The sequence below is a fragment of the Heteronotia binoei genome, chromosome 4 (assembly GCF_032191835.1).
Source record: "Heteronotia binoei isolate CCM8104 ecotype False Entrance Well chromosome 4, APGP_CSIRO_Hbin_v1, whole genome shotgun sequence".
Classification (NCBI taxonomy): Eukaryota; Metazoa; Chordata; class Lepidosauria; order Squamata; family Gekkonidae; genus Heteronotia; species Heteronotia binoei.
Genome location: NC_083226.1, coordinates 130262693 through 130288103, shown reverse-complemented (window position 1 = coordinate 130288103; position 25411 = coordinate 130262693). Strand labels below are relative to the sequence as shown.

Here is a 25411-nt window from a genome sequence, read left to right as displayed (position 1 = left end):
GAAGGACTATTAACACCTAGGCACTGAGCAGCAGGGTCATTATTTACATAGTTACCACAAAATATCACCGTGTATTTCACTGAAATTTAACGGCGACAGTTCTGGAAACAGTGATAACGCTGGCTTACTAATACATTATATCCTGCCAGACTGTGACTACATATTCAATGTCTTGAAAGCTAAATGGGGTCAGAGCTTTGGAGCACAGACATTCAAGGAAACTCCTTTTCACTGTGCAAAAGGACTGCTGGTTACCATGTATGGCACTCCATTCAGTCCCTCAGTTTAGGAGGGAATAGGTCGTGAGGGTGTTCATGAGGGTGCCTTGTCCTGTTTTTGTCTACTCTTCCCATTCTTAATGAGGGAGTTGTATGGTGTTGTGCAGAGCAAAACGAGCATGTCCAACATAAATAATGGAAAGTATTAAATAGTAATTTTCATCCCTGCCGACCATTTTTTAGAAGTATTTATTATACTTTCAGTGTTGTTATATGTTCAGTATTATATGTGTGCTAGGTACATTATAGAATGCAGTAGCAATGCGACACTTTCCCTGTGGCATTAGTGGCTGCTACCTTGACCCCAGTCATACTGTCACATATCCAGCAGACTTGGTGGCAAATAGTGTGTTCTTGGGATACTTTCCCTTCTCTTCTAAAGCAGGTGCGTTCAAGCAGTCTCCACAACCTTGGGAAACCTTTGAAGTAGTGTTTATGTGTGTGAGTGAACCCCCCACATCCTTGGGAAACTTTTGAAGTAGTGTATGTAAGTGTGAGCGAACGCCCCCTGAACATTTATGTGTGGTTACCAATATGGTTTGCTTGCATGAAATTGCCATCACAAATGAGACCACAATGACAGAGCTTTCACATTGCCTCTGATCATAGATAATAATTGAAAATGGAGCTGTGGGGCATCTAATTATGTATGTGCATATGTGAATGTACAGTGAACATGGTTTAGATTATGGTGTAAGCTACACAAATAGGGAAAAAACTGAAGGGTGAGGATTTGGTAAAAGCATAGCAGGAATGGGAGGCACCTCAGTGGTGGACTAGAAAAACTGTTCTGGGAAGTGGCATCTGTTTTATGCTTGTACAAAATAAATGGAATTTGTGTATCATTTTTATCACATCAGAATAAAGAAGCTAGTAACATTTTGCAATGGCAGTGAATGTTCATAGCTGAACTGCTAGAATGGAATAAAGAGAAAAGAGAACATGATTTAACTGTTTTTAAGGTTCAGTAAGGAGACGCTTTCAGACCTCTTCTACAACAGGCTCAAGTTAATTGGTTTTAAGATGCAGTGTTCTTCTAGATGCCAGAATTTCTTCTAAGTTCAGTGTGAACCATCTTAACCACTTCCCCTCTCGAATTTTATGACACAATCCTCATATTGTCCATTGATTTAAGCCTCTTTTAAAAAGTAAAGCAAGCACCAGTCATTTCCGACTTGAGTGATGTTGCATTACGACGTTTTCACGGCAGACTTTTTACAGGATGGTTTGCCATTGCCATCTACACTTTACCCCCGGCAAGCTGGGTACTCATTTTACTGACCTCAGAAGGATGGAAAGTTGAGTCAACCTTGAGCCGGTTACCTAAACCCAGCTTCTGCCAGGATTGAACTCAGGTTATGAGCAGAGTTTGGACTGCAGTACTGCAGCTTACCGCTCTGTGCCACAGGACTCTTTTACCCAAACAGAAAACATTTTATTTTTACAAGCCTCTGACCATTTGTTGATTATGCTGTATATTGAGAAAATGGTTTTCTTTGTTCTCTTCTCCCTTTCTCTTCTCCTAAATGCTAAATATCGTTCTTGTAGATCTGAGAACTCTATACTTTGGCCTGTAGGCTTATTTTGTCTGGTGTCATACTGTATGAAATTGCACCAACAGTGCAGTCCTAAGCACAGTTACAACCTAAGCCCTTTAAAGCTTGGGTTTAGAAGAGTGTAACCCTACTTAGGCTTGAACTACAATACCCCCACTTTATGTAAATAACTGTAAGATTGTGAGTGAAACACACCATTACATTTTAGACATGATTGTATATTATTTGTAGATACCGAATAGTCTTAAACAAATTATTTTCAAATATTAGGATGACTTTCCCAGGCCATCCAGTTGACATTTTCCCTGGCCATTTCTGAAGATTACATGTCAGATTCTTCATTTCAGCAAGAAAGGGGGACAAGGAAGAAAATGTAACTCAGACAGGAAACTGGGTTCAAGGGTGTGTACTCAATTTGGATAATGTTCTAGGAAAAATAAACAATAAAAAAAGAATCACGAAGACAGATAAATGGTGTTCAGATTTTTGTTGTTGCTGTTCTGTCGTGCAGTTGAGTCCGATTCTTTGTGACCCCATGGACCACATCAAGCCAGGTACTTTTAGCTTCACAGCTAGTTTAGTTTCCCCCAGACTATATATTACAACAGGTTTGCACCACTGTAATAGCCAGTTACAAGACCCCCCCCCCCTTTCAATATGTTAACAACTGCTTGCAGGGAGGGTGGGATACAAATAAAAAAAGACAAATATGTAAAATAATGTATAACATATTAATCTCCTGCTTATTTTAGAGGACAAGTGGGAGTCCACAAGACTTGCAGACAGTGGCCCCCAGACTGTGGATTTAAATCCCTCTATGTAATTTCTTAAGGTTTTCAGATTTTTCTGCAAACATAGGAAGGTCCTACAAATATGCAAAAGTATCTGTTTTATGTCAGTGTGGCAATATGCTGCTTTAATTATTCTTAGATTAGGCTACACTGCTTAGTTAATAATTGTTGCTTCTGAAAAGTTGTGCGATACTACTTCCGCATCTTTAGGAATATGGATTAAAGTTGACAGGCTGTGTTATGGCTGTACAGCTAAGATGCTGATCCTTGAGTTTTGAAGTTAGATTCTAAGCACTTGTATGTTTGTCCTGAGTATGGATCAGTTGCAAACCTTTAGAGGGGTGGCAACATGCAGTTTCTGAGCCCAGAATTGCATTCCAACTGTTGCGGTGTTCTTATACTGTTTGGTTTGGGCTTTTATTAAAAAAAACCCCCCAAAACTCTTAAACAATGAGTAATGGCAACCTATAACTTTTCAGAAAACTCAAAGAACATGACAGAAATGTGTTAATCCTGCTTTATTGTTAAACTATCTTGATAGAAGGGCTGCTGTTTGTGTACTGGACAGCAGTTGAAGAAATTGTTCGTATTTTCTCACAAACTTATTGGTTTGTTGCCAGAAAAATGCAATCTGAGTTGATCCAAAAGTAATTCACATCAGAATGGGCAAGTAAAAAAATATACCACTTTTCCATGTTGTAGTTAAAATTCTGGGGGGATGCTCTGAGTTTCTTCATGTCCTAATGGAGACAAAAAAATGGACCCAATACTTATACTTATCTTTTCCCATCCTATGGTTTAAAGCTGTTGAGAGAGTAATGCAGAATTACCGGTAACTCTCTTCTTTTTCAATCCTGCCACCCTGATTTGTATCATTTCCCCTTCAGGGTGCTTTTTGACATGGAGTCCCACATTAAAGAATGTGATCACAGATCCTCAGTGTTGCATTATAGTTTGACCCTGAGATTGTGTAGAGACATTGGAATGGACTGATTTATTAATCAATATTTTGCATTTGACTTTTCAGGAAATGGTAAGTAAAAAGCTTTTGCTTACTAAACTTGGCATATTTTGGTTAACAAAGAGAAGTTCTAAAAATTGCTACTGTAATGACATCTGTCTGTTTCATATTATTATTTTGCATTTCTCAGAAAACAAAAAAAGCACTGGGGGAAATGTAATTTAATGCAAAACATTTTTAAGAAGTGTGCTTCAGATACAAGATGCAACTTAAATTGCATGTGAAATATTAATTTTATAACCTTACTTTTCAATATTACCTAACTATAGATACAATAATTTCCCCCGTTTTCTGTTTACTTGGCATTAAATTATCTGGGACTGGACCTCTCTCACAAAAGGGGGGATCTTCCCTGCAAAATTTGAGCCAGGAATGAGCAAGTGACTCATTTTTGTAAGCAAAGATAGAAGAAGGTGTTTGGAAACATAAGAGAGCAGGTGGCTCAGCAGGAAACAGTCCCTTCCCTTTGGTAGCAAATAAAATAGGTAATAGAAACTGCTGCCTTTGAGAATGGCAATAAAAGTTAAGCCTTAATACAACATAAAAATATTTGTAGTTACAAATGATTAATAAGTGCTAGTCATTTTAGTTAGATGCTATTGGAAGTTCAGAAAGGTCTTACAAAATGGGGGTGGGGGGAGCCAAGGACACAGAATATTTATTTCAAGTGAACCCTGTGTTATTACTCATACTGGAAAATTGTTTGTAGTACTCAATTTAGGAACACTTATATTTTGCCTCAGTCTAGTCATTATCTCATGCTTATTCATATTCACGGGGGTATACATTGACTTTCCCAGTTAGAAACCAAAATAAAAATCTGACCCTCCCCCCCCCCCCAATTGTTGAGGCTTTAACTCTCTGATTTCTGTGTATGCAAGAAGAGTTGAGTTTAAATTACTGCACACCACTGACATATTAATTTCAATGCTATGTCTAAGAGGAACTTTATATAGTTACCATTACTTCTCAAGCTAAAAGGTCAACACCTGAAAGGGAAGTAGTTCCCAAGACATGTTCTCTGCATACCTGGCATTTATTACTCTAGACACTTCAGTATGTATTTTATTAAGGCTTTTAAAAAATCAGTCTGGATTTTGTGTATATGAATATAATCAATTTAGAGTTTGTTTAACATGCTTCGAACTTTATGGCAGCTACTGCATCATCTGGTGGGTTGTTTTAAAGTGCTGGAACTTACGTTAATTTTATAGTGTTTTGACAATAAATCACTAGCATGATATCAAGCCTAAATCTACATTTTTGGTGATCCTGTAATTTAAAAATTATTTTTGATTGGAATGTTTATATTCTGCCTTTTCTTATCATTTGAAGCAGCTTGCAAGTTACAATTAAAACATTACAGTTTAAAATGAATAAAATAAAACATCAGATACTCTCCTCCCTCCAAAAGACAGCTGCAGAGGCAAATAAAACAGCCTTGCAGCACCTGCTGAAGATTTTTGATGACGGTGTTCCTATTACCTGTTTAGGTAGCCCATTCTGCAAAGTGAGAGTTACAGTGAAAAAGATGCTGGCTCTGGATGATGCCAGGTGGCCAAGTGGAAGAACAGTCAGAAGGTAGCAGTCTAAAGACTAGTTGGTGCCCGAAGACATATGGTGTAAGCCAAAATGCCTTCAAAACAAGGTTGGGGAATGGTCAAGTGGGCACCTGGCTCACTCAGGATCTTTTTACCTATGTATACAAGATTAACCTTCCAGTCAAGTGATGCTGAAAATATTAGGGACTCTAATTTAGTAAAACAATTACAATTTATTCTAGAAAATATAGGCATACATACAAGATAGAATACTCATACAATCATACATACAGTCCTAGGAAATATAGAGAGATAGGGGAACACATGGGTTGACAAACAGGGTGATATTTACCTATCGTAGTCTTCAAGGAAGGCTCCAATGTTGATGAAAGAGGACAGGGGAAATGGGACTCTCAACTGTGACCAGAATCAGGGATGGATCTAGACAGCGGAACTGGGGTACTGCTAGATGCACACATGTGGGGAGCTATGTTACAGGTTATAAAGACTACCTTGAGCCCTTAGGGGATGGAAGGTACAGGGGTGGATGACAGGTGGTCAGCTGGTACATGACCTCAGAAAAGGGGAGGCTCTGCAGTGACCATAAGGGCTGGACTTCTGCAGTAACCAATAGCAAGTTAATTTGTGGCACCTAATTGGGTGCTTGCTCTTGACCAATGGACTTGCTTGGATCCTGGATACCTGAGTGAACTTTCAGGTTGAAATGGACCAAGGGAAGGCTCCAAAATGACAGTTGGGGAGAAGAATAGAGAGATTACTTGGGTGGGGAGATGCTTAGGACTATTAGACTTATCTGAAAGGGTGACAGTAGAGAGCCAAATCATTGCCTAGGTAACACCCGGTTTACACAAAGGAACTTGGCTCTGGCTGAAGATGGTCTTCCTCTTCTCTAGCCTTCTTCCTGGCACCAGTTTTTGTCCTGAGTTCTGTTGGACAAAGGCTTAAGCGGTCTGGCAGGATCCATGCCTAAGATATGCTTGACTGCCTTATGCAGAAGTTGAAGCAGCTGTTGGATATGGAGTCAGGAAAACAAGATGGATTCTGGTGGTGTTAGCCTTTAGTTCATGGAAACAGGCTGGAAACTGTTTGCCTGTACAGTTCATGGTGGCGTGGCTTCTTCTACTGCAGCGGCCAAGACTGGGCACACAAGGAGCAGCTGAAAGCTCATCTGTAGTTCTGGCTAAAACCCATCCAGAGATGTAGAATGCTGCTGCAAAGCTGAGGCTTATAGTATCCATATAAGCCTTAGAAACCGTGGGAAAAGTCCACTTCTTAGAGCAGATGTGTGCGAGTCAAAACTCCAGGCATCCTGGCAACCATACTGGTGATCACGATGTCCATGTGTATGAAAAGTAGGGGGCTTTTCCTTACAATGGGAAGAGATGGTTGTTATGGTGGTCATCCAGAAGGGCTTTAAAGGTCATAACAAATACTTTTAATTGAATTCCGAAGCAAACTAGCAGCCAATACAGCTGTTTTAAGATGGAAATGATATGCTCCCATCAGCCTCTGACAAACAGTCCACTGCATTCTGAACCAGCTGCACTTTCCGGGTTGTCTTCAGGAACAAACCAACATAGCCCTGGCCTGAATAACCCAACAAGCCTGATCTTGTCTGATATCAGAAGCTAAGCAGGGTTGACTCTGGCAAGTACTTGGATGGGAGACCTCCTTGAAATACCAGAGCCAGGAGGCAGGGGCAAGCTTTATTCAACCACTTCACTGAATATCCTCCATGTCCTCAGCAGGGGATAGTCACCAGAGGTTGCCATGACTTACAGGCACACGCACACACACACTCACATGTGAGTGCATGCACACACCCACAAAATACAGAAATACAAACACACACACGCCAACATAGAACACATTAAAGCAACCCCAGTCATGGTGAAGCATGGATCAGCAGGTCCAGACTGATTGAGTCTAAGAAAGGAGACAGTTGGCGAGCTAGATGCATCCAACACCAAGTATTATTGGCCACTATGCCAGCCTGCTTTTCAAACAGCAAGGCTGTGTTCACAAACACTCCAAGGCTCTTAACCTGCTCTGCAAATGCCACTGCTACTCTATCCAGCACAAATTGTTTTTGTCCCTCTAAAATTGCAGCTTTCCCAACCAGCACCACCTCTGTCTTGTTTGGATTCAGCTTCATCTTGTTCTACCTTAGGCACCCAAGCACAGCTCAAAGCACCAGTTCTGGAGACTTGAATAATTAAATCTAGAGTTGGATTTTGTGACAGGTCTTCATTAGCTACTGAGGGGATCCACACAGCCTCTTATGATTTTGGGGAACCAGGTGTGTTTTAAACTGTAAACTTTCCTCTCAGTTAGCAGATATTCTTAAGGTAGCAAGTAGAAGGGCTATGGGTTTGCTTCCATAAGGTTAGTTTTGTGGTAAGTAAGTAGAACAATGAGATCACTGAGGCAGGAGTTCTATATAAATAACAAGGAAAATTTATTTTCAGGTTGGTTTCAAAGAACAGATCATCAGCACAGCTCTCCAGGTAGTCAAAGGAGATACATGTCTGAGGAACATACATTTAGGCTAGTTATGGCTTCAGAATGTGGTTTAAATTTTCTGTAATACTTTCAGGTACAAACAGGCTTTTTAGTGACTAGGTTGGATTCTCTCACACACATGGGATTCTACCCACATGAACCTGCCCTTTCCCAAGACTAAGGCCTTTTCTACATTAACCATTTGATCCTTTTCTGTGTGCATTTCAAAGCTACCTTCTACATTACATACCTCCTTTAGTTCTGTCTTGCCCCGTGGTTTCTTTTTGTTTTGTGCGAATGAGTACTGATAGCACTTTTCTCTGCAGTTGCCCCACAGTTCTCAAAACTTGCTTTGTCCTGGAACTTTTTCCAGATTCAGATCTAAGTCTTAATCTTAGAACTTTTCCTTCAGGTTTCCAGACTCCTCCCCAAACCTCTTCAGTTTGCATTTAAATATAAGATTGTTGTGTTAATTTACATCTCAGTGTGTGTTCCATGGTGATCTAGCTTCTAATTTTAATTTGTATGAGGGTTGCAGTTCAGTCATGACATGGCCTTATCTTCAACACGATGAAAGAATCTGTAGAGCAGGGGTGTCAAACATGCAGTTTGGGTGCCTAATCAGCCCCCGGAGGGCTCCTATCAGGCCCCTGAGCAACTGGCTGTCATCTGGTTCCTGCTCCCTATATCTTGCTTCCTTCTGCATAACAGCTTGCTTTGCAAGGCTTGCTCAGTTGCACAGGAGCTACAGAGCAAAACCTCTATTTTCTCCATTGACTGAGGCTCCTCCCTTGGGGGGAAGGGGGGGAGAGTTTGCTTTGCCAGGCTCTCTCAATTGCACAGCAGAGCTACTGAGCCAAGCCTCTCTTCCTTCTATTGGCTGAGGCTCCTCCCCAGTCCCCTGGAAAGGAAGGAAAGAGCCAGAGCTTCCTTTGCCCAGTTCCCTGGATCCCATGGGAGAAGTACAAAGAAGGCATATTTAAGACCAATGAGTGCTAATGTTTTAAGCATGTTTTAATTTTTTAAAATATATTTGTGTTTGTGTTTTTAAAATAGAATTTTTATCTCTGCTATCTAATCTTAAATAGGTACACACATGGCCAGGCATGGCTAAGCGAACCCAACATGACCCGACCCAACAAGGTCTCATTTATGTCAGATCCGGCCCTCATAACAAATGAGTTCGACACCCCTGCAGAGGTTTTCAATGAGTGAAAACAATTGTCACTTTTGATCTAAGGTGAAGTTAGTTTTGTTAAACATACTGAGCTTAAGGAGAATATTGTAGAGGCACCACCATTTAGCGCACAACCTATAGAACTATGCAGAATCAATTTAGGTGATGTGGATCTGTAGCAGGTGGACTGAGTGATCACAAAATCTCAATGAAACCTGAATTTTGAAAGGGCCTCTATGGTACATGGTTGTTTTAATACCAGAGACAGGCTTAACCATCAGTACTCTAGTCTCTTACAGAAGCATAGTTAAACCACGCTGCCATGCTACTGGGCAGAGCTACCATTTAAACAGTCTGCCCTTTTGCTGAACTAGACCTGAGCTCTCATTGTTCTCTCCCTGAGGCATACCTGAATTGAACTACCCCTGTGTGCTTCCCTCCCATATTCCATTCCCCTTCTGAAAGGTAATTATGTTCTGGAGCTGCACTCCTATAGGGTCAGCTGTGTGGCTGTTTTTCCCTTCGGGGCAGGACAGCCTCCTGGCCATCACAATATCATCAGCTTATTAATGCACCCAACTCCAAAGCTCTGGAAGATTTCACTAAATATCAAAGAGAATGGGTGACAGAATAGAATCCTGTGCATTCTAAATCCCTTACAGTTAATTCTGCTTCTCCAGTGGACCCAGCACAGGGTAAGAGCACAGGTGGTAGATCTTACACTCCCAAGGAGTCAGCATTTACTGGCAGAACCAGTCTGAATCTGTTCATAATACAAAGGTAAGCAGGTACTTGGGACACATCAGGTATCAGACTTACTCTCTATTTGGCCTCCACGTTGGAATGGATGGGGGAGATTTTACTAGCAAAGAACCTCTCAAAAACATCACAGCCAGGAGCCAAGTTAACATCACTGACAGGGTTGGAGATAGGTGTTATGAAGCCACAAATCACTTTATAAAATTGGGCTAGACAAGGCTCAACTGATGTAATAATGGCAGAGGAAAAGAGTGTCCTTTGTAACCTTTGCCATCACTTCGTAGAGCAAACAGACTCTTATCTATGGGACTGCTTTTCCCTATATATACCCCAGAGAGCACTGCGTTCAGGAAGTTAATATCTGTTATCCATCCCCGGACCATGGGAGGCCAGATTATGCTCTACACGGGCGAGGGTCTTCTCTGTGGCAGCCCCTAATTTATGGAAAACACTTCCAGAGGCCACGAGAGCCCTGTGGGATCTCTCCCAATTCCACAGAGCCTGTTAAACTGACCTTTTTCAGCAGGCCTACAGTAACTAATGCGTGAAGAGCTGCCACTAGTATATTGCTGAATTCTACCATCCATCTATAAGACACCTAATAGAGCAATACAGAGAATTAAGAACTATAATGAAGCTGAACTGCCTACGTAAGAAATGTTATTGTACCATTTTAAAGTTTTTAAATTATAAATTGTTATATATATTTTGATTTCATAACCATAAGGTATTGTATTGTGACTGTGAGCTGCCCAGAGTCCGTATGGAGCGGGTAGCATAAACATTTAAGAAAGATAAATAAAAGACTCTGTGATATGTTCTGTCTGTTTTATCTGGAGTCTTCTGCCAGCATCAGTCTAGTAAACCATGGAGTAAACCAGAGAATGGAAGAGGATGATAAAGAGTGACCAAGTTTAGGTCCACATCCAGCTTCAAGAGCTTCCATAGCATTACTCAACCCCCCCTCTTAAGCTTCCTGAAAACCACAGAGTTTTTTGGAGAGACAGGGCTAAACACCCTGTCCCCTTCACTGCAACCCAGATCTGAATAGGATGCCTGTGCAACTATTTCAATAAAAAAAAAATTAGAAGACCTCCAGACATTATGTCTTTCTAAGAGGACAATGGAGTATGTTGAATCTCTGGGTTCCATCCAGCATGAGAGTTCTACTTATCAAATACTGGTTGGATCTATGAAATAATCTATTGTGCATGGGTTCTGCATTCATATAATAAGTAAGCTCTGTCAGTAAAAGCAAGTTATTTAATAACATATGTTTGGTATTTTCACTAACTGCTTCATCCCTGTTAAGATATTGAGTAGCAAACTCAATGGAGTGGAAAGCCCCTGGAATGCTTTAGGCCCTTGTAGGGTCACTCTTGCTCTTTTAGTATGTGGCTGCTCATCCTTTCTCTTTACTGATTTTTTCCTTGTTTCATGTCATCTTGTTCTTACCACTTCTATTCATTTGCTTTGTAAAACCTTGGAAGCCTTGATTACCTCTTGGAAACGTGAACAAATGACCTTGTATGACCAGCGCACATTGCAGTGTCTGTGTTTGAGGAACAGGTTTCGTTTTCCAAAGACAAGATAGCCTATGGACAAACCTTGTACCAGCGCTGCATATACAGCCTTTTTTTCTTTTTAATTAAAGCTTTTAAAGTCTAAGACCTAGAAAAACTGGCAGAACAATGAGAGTTACAGGTTCTTCCCTTAGTGTTTTTTGGGGAAAAGGAATAAGATATTTCTGCTTTTCTAAAGTACTTATTTCTCTTTCATTTCCCTCTTGAGAATTCCAGCACCTCCTTTTCCAGAAAGAAAGCCTTGAACGCAATATACACACACATCAAGGCTTTGCCTTAAAAGAATCCTGATATAGCTCAATGGGGCTTTTGCTGATGAAATAGATAGAGGATTGGAAGGGAATCAGAGTTCTTAGTCATTACTGTGGATATTTGGTACTCTTATTCCTAGAATTTGCTGACATACATGCTACTTTTGCTTCCATATTTTCATCAGCAGACTGCGTAATCGTCTGTACACTAGCTCTTTGCCACACCTAGGAATGACATGGTTGTTGCTGAATATTATCCCAGGAGATAGTGATGGCACAGCTTTAAAAAAAAAAAATTAAGGCCACTCACTGATTAATTTAGAAAATAAAATGGCATAATCTTTTCCAGATGGATGTTTGTGAAAACAAGTTTTTCATTGTGAGAAGTTTAAATAAGAACACTTTGAAAGTGCTTTTAAACACAAGATAATGTTTTTGAAAGGACCTGTTTTATTAAAGATTTGGAATGTCATAGTTGTAGCCTCAACTGAACATGAACTCTGTATACTGTAAACCTTGCATCAAAATACACTCTTCTAAACTTAACATTTCAAATGTATTTTCGTAAGTTACAAAAGGAATTGCTTGGTTCTACACAATTTTTTTGGTCTGGAAACCACATAACATACTTCTATAACAGAGTAATTCTTAAAAAAAATAATTTAAATGCAAATTTATTCAGTAAAAAGAAGGTTGGAACAAAGCTTTACAAATTTTCAGTTCTGTAAATAAATGATACTGATGTTATTGAGTTCAATCTACCATCCTAGTCAGAATAACATTCTATTTATAAAACATCTAACTTTTTACCATGCAATGTATGGGTTAGCTTACATAGCTATACCCTTTAGTTTCTCCAGCAACTCCTCTTTATTTGGTTACATTCCTTTTTCAGTATCTGGCAAATAACTAATCTTGCAAATAACTAATCTTACATTCAAAATAAATTGAGTATCTTTGGGAAAAAAAGAAAGTCTACATCAGGGGTGTCCAACGTTAGCTCTCCAGATTTTTTTGCCTACAACTCCCATCAACCCCAGCCAGCATGGCCAATTGCTGGGGCTGATGGGAATTGTAGGCAAAAAACATCTGGAGAGCTACCGTTGGACACCCCTGGTCCACATGATTCAGTAGGGAACATTTAGTGGAGAAAGGTAATTCTTACCTATTTCTTGAGAAATAGCTCTCAAAATCATTTCCCAGTATTCTTTGGCTCTACTACAGCTCCACCACATATGTATAAAGATGTGCCAGGTCGTCCCTTTGTATATACATATGAACACTTTCAAAGAAGAGTTGGTGAAAACACACCTTTGTTGAAGTTATGTGAATTCTCAGCAAGTCTTAGTATTTTGTATTTCAGTAAGTCTAGCTTAAGGAGCCTCATGGCTCAGAGTTGTAAACTGCAGTACTGCAGCTCAAGCTCTGCTCATGACCTGAGTTTGATCTCAGTAGAAGCTGGGTTCAGGTAGCCAGCTCAAGGTTGACTCAGCCTTCTATCCTTCCAAGGTTGGTAAAATGAGTACCCAGCTTGCTGGGGGAAAAATGTAGATGACTAGGGAAGGCAATGGCAAACCACCCCGTAAAAAAATCTACTGTGAAAACATCGTGATATGACATCATCCCAGAGTTGGAAATGACCGGTGCTTGCACAGGGGACTACCTTTACCTTTAAGTCTAGCATTAATAATGTCTTTCACCTTGGATAGAAGCTAAACTGTGACAGGTCTGGAATTTCAAGTTGACTCTGGAGATACACATAGGGTAGTTAAATATATATTTAAAATTGGTGTTACATTTGTTGTATTGTAATCTTTTGCAAGGAAGGCTGACTTTAATGAGGCCTGATGGGTAAAGCACATTTATAAAAGGGTTTAGCTTGGATGCTACAAGCAAGTTCCATGCATGCTAAATAGTCACTCTAGAGTTTCTATAGGAAAGTGTTGTCATGTGGATTTTTTAACATCTGTGAGTACCAGGGTTGGTGTTAGCATTCCTTGTTGGTGGGGCTTCAGAACTTTGAATGGTAAATATGTGAGTTCTCAAAAGACTGGAGGTCTGGAGATGAAGTTGTGTGGAGTTGTTTTCTCAGAAGGTCGGACCAGAACCAACAGGTTGAAATTAAATCAAAAGTTTTCTACAAAGCATTAGGAAGAACTTCCTGACAGTTAAGAGTGGCTTCTCAGTAGAACAGGCTTCCTTGGGAAGGTGGTGGGCTCTTCCTCTTTGTAGGTTTTTAAACAGAGGCTGATTGGCCATTTGACAGCAATGCTGATTCTATGAAATTAGGCAGACCATGGGAAGGAGGACAGGAATGGTTGTATCAGTGCTTAGTTCTTGTGTCCCTTTCTTATGTGTACAGGGAAATGCTAATCACTACTTTGGGGTCAGTCAGCAATTTCTTGAAGCCGGTTTGGTCTGGGATTCTGGAGGTTTTTTGCCATATTCTGGGCATGGAGCAGGGATCAGTGTGTTTGTGGGGTTGTGAATTTCCTGCATTGTGTAGGGGGTTGGACTAGATGACCCTGGAAGTTCCTTCCAAATCTGTAATTCTGTGATCCCCCAAGAAGAGGGATTCCCTTCTTTCTACTGGCGGTGGATCCCCAAGGCCAATGGAATGGAAAGGGGAAAGATATTGCAAAAGCCACTTAAAGAGAACATTCCTTTTAAATGACTTTTGCATGCGGGCATCGTGTGCAAGTGAAGTTCAGGCAGTGAGTTCAGCACTTCCAGGTGAACTCACCACTTGGACTTCACTTGTGCATGGCTTGCAAAAGCCATTTAAAGGGAATGCTTGGAAGTGAGGGGGGAATGAAAGGGATCACTGAAATGAATGCAAGACATTTCAGTGATTCCTCTTTTTCCTCCCCCCTGCTTTCTAACACGAACCTCGCAAACTTCTGAAACCACGTGATGGGATGGGCAGAAGGCGCTTTTATACTAATAGACAACAAGCAAAACCTTTCAATTGTCTGTAACTTTCAGTACAAAGTTTCCTATGGTGGTTCTTTTCCATCTTAATGGGGGAGCCGTTGTATAGTGTAAATTGTATATGTATGATTCACAATGGAATTCAGGATCTATTCTTGCCCAGTTGACTCAGTTTTCCCTTTTGCCCTAGTTTAAACTTGGATCAGTGGATTTACAAAAAGTCTCAAGCCCTGCTGAAACCATTAGAGAGATGATTAGCTATGGCCTAGATAGCATAATGGGACTGCAGATCAAAAATGAAGACTTACGAAAAGAGAATGAAAGACTTTTAAGCGATGTGGATGACCTGCAGGGGCAGTAAGTTGAAAAATAACATTCATGGAATAATCTTGGTTGGGTCTTTCCTTCCCATATTGATTCTTGCATTCTACTTACCTATCAAACACAATATCAGAAGATTTCATTAGTGTAAATTTCATTCTACTAATGCAAATATTGAAATAAACATACAAATTTGAACATAAATATATTTGTATAAATAATTTATGGTTGGATGCAGCAACACCTCATTGCTGTGTTCACACATTCCCCTGCCTCCTCCCCTCATGAGCATGATTGCAAGCTTCATGGTTTTTAAAGCACTGAATCAAATGATAGCCAAATATAAGTACCTAGTCATATTGGAGTTTGCTTCCTCCTCACAAACTTGGATTTCAAACAAAGATTAAAATATGGTTTTATAAACCAGGTTTGTGAGGACACACTCCAGTCTGACCAGGAGTTTTCACTGAGTCATGACAAATTGATATTGAAGTCTTCTGAAACAAGGAAATTTTCCATCAGTGCTTTTGAGTATGAGGAGATAAGGGGGAAGAGTTCAAGAAAAAGACAACAAAGTATTTTTGTGCCTGTCATGAACAACCAGAGGTTTTTATGGTGTCTGAATGTAGCCTGTATTTCTTTGGTAGATGTGTGAGTTGCAGAATCCTGGGAATCTGTGGCCTAGGCACACCATCTAGCACCTCATTTCTGCTGTTTCCAGACAGTGTGGAAGTGGGGAGAGGATTCTAGCGCCCTTGGTCTTCTCTGCCTTGGTCTAGCTCTTCTAAAGTAAGCTAAGCCTACCTACCTCCTCTGTGGCCAATGTTTGGATTGTTTCTGGGAGGTGTAGTGTGTGCACTGCCAAAAAGGGGTCTACCTTCCTCTTTTAAGTAAGAAAGATCCTTTCAAGAGCACCTGACTAGGCAAAACCGCCTCTCATACACACCCTTTTTCCTCTGTGGCTGTGACCAGAAGAGCTTGGTGTAGGTTGTGGTTCCTCAAAGTTCTGTGTAATATCCTGTAGCTCCGCAATGGTCATTCCTCCCTCTTTTTTGTGGCATCATCCTCACTCCCACTAGAACAACACCAGGCTGCTTGGTGGGCTTTGAATTCTCTTTGCAGCACTGGTAAAGTCAGGATTGGCAAACAGACCTCTGGACAACATATATTGAAAACTGATAGTCTTTGTCATGGATTTCTTGGCCTTATAACCAAGGATGAATTTAAACAAATCATTAGTGCTTGTGCAGAAAAAGTTAGGAAAGCTAAAGTTCAGTATGAGCTTAGGCTGGCCAAAGATGCTAAAAACAACAAAAAAGGGTTCTTTTCTTATGTTCAGAGTAAGAAAAAGAGCAAGGACATGGTAGGCCCATTGTGAGGGCAAGAAAGTGAAATTGTAACGGGTGATGAAGAGAGGGCAGAACTGCTCAATTCCTACTTTTCCTCAGTCTTCTCTTCTGAGGGAACCGGTGCTCAACAAGACAAAAACAGAACATATAAGCAGGGTATGAAGTTCCAACCTAGGCTCAGCATAGGGGTAGTACATAAACACCTCGTTTCTTTAAATGAAACTAAGTTCTCAGGGCCAGATGAACTGCACACAAGGGTTCTAAAAGAGCTTGCTGATATAATTTCTGAGCCTCTGGCAATTATTTTTGAGAATTCTTGGAGAACAGGGGAGGTGCTGGAAGATTGGAAGCAGGCGAATGTTGTCCCCATCTTCAAGAAGGGGGAAAAAAAGAGGATCCAGGTAACTACCAACCCGTCAGTTTGAAGTCTATAGCTGGAAAAGTTTTAGAACAAATCATCAAACAGTCGGTCCTGGAACATTTAGAAAGAATGGATGTGATTACTAAAAGCCAGCATGAGTTTCTCAAGAACAAGTCATGTCAGACTAACCTGATCTCTTTTTTTGAGAAAGTGACTACCTTGCTGGATCAGGGGAATGCTGTAGACATTGTTTTTCTTGATTTCAGTAAGGCTTTTGATAAGGTTCCACATACTATCCTTGTTGACAAGTTGGTAAAATGTGGTTTGGCTCCTGTTACCGGTAGGTGGATCTGTAACTGGTTGACAGATCACACCAAAAGAGTGCTTGTGAATGGTTCCTCATCCTCTTGGAGAGAAGTGACAAGTGGAGCATCTCAAGGATCTGTCCTGGGACTTGTTTTGTTCAACATCTTTATCAATGATTTGGATGAAGGAATAGAGGGAATGCTTATTAAATTTGCCGATGATACTAAATTGGGAAGGGTTGCAAACACAGAAGAAGACAGATACAGGATAACCTTGACAGGCTGGAAAACTGAGCTAAAATGAATAAAATGAATTTTAACAGGGATAAATGTAAAGTTCTGCGTTTAGGTTGGAAATATCCAATGCATGGTTATAGGATGGGGGAGACTTGTCTTAGCAGTAGTATGTGCAAAAAGGATCTAGGGGTCTTAGTGGATTATACACTGAACATGAGTCAACAGTGTGATGCAGTGGCTAAAAAGGCAAATGCAATTTTGGGCTTTATCAACAGATGTGTAGTGCCCAGATCACGTGATGTGATGGTATCGCTTTACTCTGCTCTGGTAAGACCTCACCTGGAGTATTGTGTTCAGTTTTGGGCACCACATTTTAAGAACATAAGAACATAAGAGAAGCCACACACACACTGTGGCTAATAGCCACTGATGGACCTCTGTTCCATATTTTTATCTAACCCCCTCTTGAAGGTGGCTATGCTTGTAGCCGCCACCTCCTCCTGTGGCAGTGAATTCCACATGTTAATCACCCTTTGGGTGAAGAAGTACTTCCTTTTATCCGTTTTAACCTGTCTGCTCAGCAATTTCATCAAGTGCCCACGAGTTCTTGTATTGTGAGAAAGGGAGAAAAGTACTTCTTTCTCTACTTTCTCCATCCCATGGATTATCTTGTAAACCTCTATCATGTCACCCCGCAGTCGACGTTTCTCCAAGCTAAACAGCCCTAAGCATTTCCACCTTTCTTCATAGGGAAAGTGTTCCAGCCCTTTAATCATTCCAGTTGCCCTTTTCTGGACTTTCTCCAATGTCCTATAATATCCTTTTTGAGGTGTGGCGACCAGAACTGCACACAGTACTCCAAAGGAGACCGCACCATTGATTTATACAGGGGCATTATGATACTGGCTGATTTGTTTTCAATTCCCTTCCTAATAATTCCCAGTGTGGCGTTGGCCTTTTTTATTGCAAACGCATACTGTCTTGACATTTTCAGTGAATTATCTACCACGACCCCAAGATCTCTCTCATGGTCAGTCTCTGCCAGTTCACACCCCATCAACTTGTATTTTAGCTGGGATTCTTGGCCCCAATGTGCATTACTTTGCACTTGGCCACATTGAACCGCATCTGCCATGTTGACTGACGCCCACTCACCCAGCCTCAACAGATCCCTTTGGAGTTCCTCACAATCCTCTCTGGTTCTCACCACCCTGAACAATTTAGTGTCATCCGCAAATTTGGCCACTTCACTGCTCACTCCCAACTCTAAATCATTTATGAACAAGTTAAAGAGCACGGGACCCAGTACCGAGCCCTGCGGCACCCCACTGCTTACCGTCCTCCACTGCGAAGACTGCCCATTTATACTCACACTCTGCTTCCTATTACTCAGCCAGTTTTTGATCAACAAGAGGACCTGTCCTTTTACTCCATGACTCTCAAGCTTTCTAAGAAGCCTTTGATGAGGAACTTTATCAAAAGCTTTTTGGAAGTCAAGGTAAACAACATCTATCGGGTCTCCTTTGTCCACATGTTTGTTCACCCCCTCAAAGAAATGTGGCAGGTTAGTGAGGCAAGATCTTCCCCTACAGAACCCATGCTGAGTCTTCCTCAATAACTCGTGTTCATCAATGTGCCTACTCATTCTGTCCTTGATAATGGCTTCTACCAACTTTCCCGGTATTGAGGTCAGACTGACTGGCCTGTAATTTCCCAGATCTCCTCTGGAACCCTTTTTAAAGATGGGGGTGACATTTGCTACCTTCCAGTCCTCAGGAACGGAGGCAGATTTCAATGAAAGATTACAGGTTTTTGTTAGAAGATCCACAAGTTCAACTTTGAGTTCTTTCAGAACTCGTGGATGCATGCCATCCGGACCTGGTGACTTATTAGTTTTTAATTCGTCTATTAGTTGTAGGACCTCCTCTTTTGTCACCTCAATCTGACTCAGGTCTTTCAACACCCCTTCCAAAATTAGTGGTTCTGGGGCGGGCAAACTCTTCTCATCTTCCACGGTGAAGACGGAGGCAAAAAACGTATTCAGCTTCTCAGCCATTTCCCTATCCTCCTTCAGTAATCCTTTTACCCCATGGTCATCCAAGGGCCCCACTGCTTCCCTGGCTGGCCTCCTACTTCCAATATATTTGAAGAAATCTTTATTGTTGGTCTTTATGTTTTTTGCAATATGCTCCTCATAGTCCCTTTTTGCCTGCCTGATCATAGTCTTGCATTTGATTTGCCACAGCCTGTGTTCCCTTTTATTAATCTCACTTGGACTGGTTTTCCACCGCTTAAAGGAGTCCTTCTTACCTTTTACAGCTTCCATTACTTTGTTTGTTAACCATGCTGGCCTCTTCTTATACCTGTTTGTGCCTTTCCTAACTTGTGGTATGTATTTTATCTGAGCTTCTAGGATTATAGTTTTAAATAGTCTCCAAGCTTCCCCAAGGGTTTTGACCGTATTTATCTTTCCTTTCAGTTTCCTCCTCACATGCCTCCTCATCTCAGAGAATTTACCCCTTTTAAAGTTAAACGTGGTTGTGGCGGTCTTTTTGGGCAACTCCCTATTTATACAAATGGTGAAATCAATAACATTATGGTCACTGCTCCCAAGCGGCGCAATCACTTTTACATCTCTCACCAAGTCTTGGGCATTACTTAGGACCAAATGCAGGATCGCCCCACCCCTGGTAGGTTCTGAGACCCTCTGCTCCATAGCACAGTCATTGAGAGCATCAAGAAACTCAATCTCTTTCTCTCGACCAGAACACATATTGACCCAATCAATCTGCGGGTAGTTAAAATCACCTATTACGACACAGTTTTTACGTTTAGCCACTATCTTTAATCCTTCCATCATATTATAATCGTCCCCTCTCTTTTGATTTGGTGGGCGATAACAAACTCCCATAGTTAAATTTCCTTTTGGGCCCTCTATTTCAACCCAAAGCATTTCAAAAAGGGAATCTAATTCTCTGACCTCAGTCCTACTGGACCGTATATCCTCTCTGACATACAGAGCCACCCCACCTCCAACCCTTCCCTCCCTATCCTTCCGATATAACTTATATCCAGGAATCACCGTGTCCCACTGATTCTACTCATTCCACCAAGTTTCTGAAATTCCCACAATGTTTTTTTTTTCTCCCAACACTAAACATTCCAATTCACCAATTTTACTTCGGACACTTCTAGCATTTGCATACAAACATCTATAATTTCCCAGGCAAGCTAGGCCCGCCACCTCCCTCCTGCCGCCTCGAGAATCTGGCAGACTGTCCATACTGTTTGTCACCATCACAGTGTTCAAATCAGATCCGTTACCCAGTAGAAAAATAGCAGCCAACCCTTCATCTCTTTGAGACGAGTCCTCCCGAACCAGAGACATTTCATCTCCTGTCGGCTTTCCCCCAAGATTTAGTTTAAAAACTGCTCTGCCACCTTTTTGATTTTTAGTGCCAGCATCCTGGTTCCATCCGGAGACAAGTGGAGACCGTCTCTTTTGTACAGCTCCCGCTTGTTCCAGAAAGCATCCCAGTGCCTAACAAACTTAAACCCTTCCTCCTTACACCATTGTCTCATCCACACATTGAGACTTCTAATTTGCGCCTGTCTCTCCTGCCCTGCACGTGGAACAGGTAGCACTTCCGAGAAGGCCACCTTGGAGGTCCTGGCCTTAAGTCTCCCACCTAGCAGCCTAAATTTTTCCTCCAGGACCTCACGACTGCATTTCCCCACATTGTTGGTGCCAACATGCACCACGACCACCGGCTCCTCCCCAGCACTGTCTATCAGCCTATCTACTACACGCGTAATGTCCACTACCTTCGCACCAGGCAGGCAAGTCACCATACAGTCAGTACGCTGTTTTGCCACCCAGCTGTCTACTTGCCTAAGGATCGAATCACCAACTACCAAGACCCCCCCTCTCCCACTGCCCAGGGATGGTTCCTTGGCGCGAAAGGATACCTGCTCACCAACCGAAGAAGATGTCCCTTCTGAGGGCGCATTCCCCTTATCCTCAGCACGGTGCCCTGTTCCCTCTCGACCCTCACGCTCTCTGGCAGCAACGGGGCTGCTACGTTCAGAGCGAGGCTCATCTAATACGCCCCCCGAGAGTCTTCCCCAGTTGCCTAACTGACCGTCTCTGCTTCTCCAGGGCAGTCACCTCGGCCTAAAGGGTACGAACTTGTTCCCTGAGGACCAGGAGCTCCTTACATCGAGCACACACCCAAGACTTCTGTCCTGTGGGCAGATAGTCATACATGTGACACTCAGTGCAAAACACTGGAAAGCCCCCACCCCCCCTGCTGGCATATATATATATATATATATATATATATATATATATATATATATATATATATATATATATATATATATATATATATATATATATATATATATATATATATAAATATACAGTCCTCTTTAAATGCTATTGTTTAAGTGGCTCCCCTTCTGGAAGGTCAACTTACCTTATTGGGAGAACAAGGAAATCAGGGATCTGGGTTCCTGGTCCTTAGGGAGCCCCCAGGCGAAGAGCCGCAGGCCAAGAGCCCTTTGGCAAGTCGCAGCTTAAAATGCAAAGAGGGTGGAGCAGACCACTCCTAAGCAATCATCAACAATCACTCTCAATCACTTCACCTTTAGCCCACTCACCCAAACATACAGCAGTTCCCCAGCTATCACAACTCAGCCTTTTAAGCAGTCACACCAACCTCAGAATGAAGTCTTTCAAAACTCAGAAATTCTCAGCAACTTCTCCAGCTGTCTCAGCTTATCAGAGCTGCTCTTTTCTGTTCTGCTCCTCTCAGGCCTCTCTGAGATGTGCTCAGCCTTTGGCAAGGCGCAGCTTAAAATGCAAAGAGGGTGGAGCAGACCACTCCTAAGCAATCATCAACAATCACTCTCAATCACTTCACCTTTAGCCCACTCACCCAAACATACAGCAGTTCCCCAGCTATCACAACTCAGCTTTTTAAGCAGTCACACCAACCTCAGAATGAAGTCTTTCAAAACTCAGAAATTCTCAGCAACTTCTCCAGCTGTCTCAGCTTATCAGAGCTGCTCTGCTCTTTTCTGCTCCTCTCAGGCCTCTCTGAGATGTAGACAAGAAGGATATAGACAAGCTAGAATGAGTCCAGAGGAGGGCGACAAAGATGGTGAGGAGTCTGGAGACCAAGTCCTATGAGGAAAGGTTGAAGGAGCTGGGGATGTTTAGCCTGGAGAGGATATGGCTGAGAGGTGATATGATCACCATCTTCAAGTACTTGAAGGGCTGTCATATAGAGGATGGTGTGGAATTATTTTCTGTGGCCCCGCAAGGTAGGACCAGAACCAATGGGTTGAAATTAAATCAAAAGAGTTTCCGGCTCAACATTAGGAAGAACTTCCTGACTGTTAGAGCAATTCTTCAGTGGAACAGGCTTCCTCGGGAGGTGGTGGGCTTCCTTCCTTGGAGGTTTTTAAACAGAGGCTAGATAGCCATCTGACAGCCGTGAAGATCCTGTGAATTTAGGGAGGAGGTGTTTGTGAGTTTCCTGCATTATGCAGGGGGTTGGACTGGATGACCCTGGAGGTCCCTTCCAACTGTATGATTCTTACATATAAGCTTCGCAGATGTGAATACATCTAGTTCTATGGAGTGTGTGTAATCTATCAGTTATGGCATTTCAGTGCTGTTTTATCCTTGTTTTTTACAGTTAAAAAAATAATCCCAGTATGTGTAGATTAGAACTAAATTCCCACTCCATATGTGGTTTGGCATTTGCCAACATTTACTTTAAAAGAGCTGTCGTTTAGTAATGACAGATCACTTGGATTTTGTGGCATTGAATAAATCACATGAAAATGATTGCCAGATACTGGCATATCACCATTTCTGCAGTCAACATCACCATTTCTGGGGGGGGGGGGGTTGGAGGAAAGAGAGGAGGAAGACAAGATGTTATGTAACAAAGGGTAAAAGAAAGAAAATGTATTTTTAAAATTTCACAGCCATTTATGTACAAATCCAACATGTTTTTGTCTTTTCTAAGAATGTGATCTCTTTTTCAAAAGAGAAAAATCAGCTTCTGGAATCGCTGTATACCATTGCTGTAATAAATGAATGTCACTGGCATCACTGTATGTTATTAAATATCAAGCCATCAAAAACCATCAGACCTATATGCCTATAATAGTGCCTTATCATCCAAATGGCTAAAATTCAAATATTCAAAATATATTTTCATGCTGGTACTGTATTATACTATAGTTTGTATATAAGAAGAGCCAAAATTTTTTAACCATTCTGACAGAGTAGAAAAGTTCCCAGAATCAACTAATATTCTGAAACATTTGTTTGAATTTTCTTTCATAATGAACTGTATAAAAGTATTTATTTGCATGTATATTTATATTTTCATTTTACCATTTCTATGCAGCCCCCTCCCCACTAAACAGTTAAAATTTGATTTATATATGGAAATACTCCTGGTAGTTGATTAGTGCATATGATCTTTCTTTTAAGAGTTATTGAACTGATCTGTATGGTAATGATGCTCAATCATTTGCATTTAAATTAGATGAATTATTTATCAGCTATTGAACATATTCATAAAACATCAGGCAGACTATCTTAATAGTTCATAAGATTATTTTTAATGAACATTTACTATGTAAAGCTGTAAAATCTGTATTTTGCTAATACTGTTTAATGTGCTTGAATTCAAATGATTTTTATACATTCTAGAACTTAAGCTGTACATGTTGAGGTTTTGTGGTCTTTGAAGAGGCTAAGTTCTAAAGTTCATATTTATAGATGATTTATTTAAAATATTTGTAGAGCATCTTTTTCACTAACATGGTCTGAAGATGGTGTACAGTATGCACATAATATAATCAGTCAGGTCTACAAAAACAAAAATGCTAAATCACACTGTAGTTATATCAGTTTTAAACCAGATATATCCTCCATAAATGCTGGTCTAAAAACCCCCAGGTACAAAAATGTATTCTAAATAAAGCTGTGTGAATAAATCCTATGGAAGGCTGACAAATAGGAAGCAGTTCTCACTTTCATTGGTTGTCAGTTCAGAGCATTGGAGCGACCGTCCCAATAGCCCGAGAACAAGCTGCCGCCATGCATCCTTCTTTGTTGGGGCAGTGAGAAGAAGATGATACAGTGAGGAGAAGATGGCATGCAAATTCTCAGCTTTACACAAAGAGCTTTCCATGCATTGTATTAACTCAACAGGTTGTACCAGGAAAGCAAGGCTCCATTGATTGATGGGACTGTGCGCATGGAACAGTATGTGCTACCTGATCTGGATCCCTATGCAGCACCTTCTTCTGGATAGCAGTGGTGCCAGTAGAATACAATGCAACCTTCGTAGCATTTTATGTATGTCATTCACTGTGCCATAACTTTGTACAGAGTGGCGCCCCTAGAAGATCCAATATTCATTCTATTGTTTATGGCGATCTGTTTTGAGTTGCTTTATGTTCTAAAGAGCAAAAATGCTTAAGAGCCTTCCAGTCAGAATGTTGAGTTTTTGTAAGTCATAAAGTTGACTTAACACTGTGCTAGCCTAGAGGTTTCATTTTAATGGCATGAAAAATGCTTATACTTAAGGTGGGTTTGCATTCACTTTGGTGACATATTGTAGAGGAAACTTGGCTCCAAATCCTGTGCTCAGTGGTTAGCATGTGAAAGTGATGCATTTGCCTGGGAACATCTGATTGCTACTAATCAGAGTAAGGGCTCATTTTCTTGGTTGGTTATTCACATTAAATTGACCAAACAGTATCAGTGGCTCTTGATTTTAAATGCTCGCTTTGAGCATGTGCTGAGCTATTTTCACACACCATATATGTGATTGTTTTGGAATGTGTGTATATATGTGATTGGTATTCAAAAAGCAGGCTTTGGCTTCATTCAATATGTGGCAGGTGACTAGCTCAATGAAGGGACTGGCTCAGTTTGTAAGAAATAGATTAAAATTGACAAGAAATCATATGTATGTTATGTAATTATATAGGTTTACATAGCAGTCTGAATGAGCCCTGAGTGATTCTGGTAATTTGTAGCTTTTGGAAGTAAAATGATGGGGCAATTTTACATTGGATAATTTTAAGACCCACTGTTCTGTGTTGTTTAATCCCCTTCCTCGCTTTTGTGGCCCTTTATGGCTTCTTGTAATGTAATGAGTGAACTTTTTAGCAGCTTGGTTCTACATTCTTAGCTTGCATTTCAAAATCACCTAGGCTTGAAAGCATGCTTTGCTTGTTCAACAGCAGGGATGGGTCAATGCCCCAGCTTGTTGATTGTGTTGACTTAAACTGTGTAATCCACTTTGAGTCTCATTGAGAAAGGCAGACTATAGAGTAAACTCAAATAAATCTATGTCTCTTGATTCCTACCTTCTGCCTGCAGCCCATTCT

The 25411-nt window shown here is 41.0% G+C and overlaps 1 protein-coding gene across 1 annotated transcript in view; it reads left to right on the top strand.

Moving 5' to 3' along the window:
- The window catches only part of XRCC4 (X-ray repair cross complementing 4), a 198009-nt gene that overhangs the window by 49733 nt on the left and 122865 nt on the right, over positions 1–25411 (top strand). The window contains exon 3 of the mRNA XM_060235737.1: positions 14602–14768. Within this exon, the coding sequence (XP_060091720.1) occupies positions 14602–14768 (167 nt within the window). The remainder of the gene's footprint in view (positions 1–14601; positions 14769–25411) is intronic.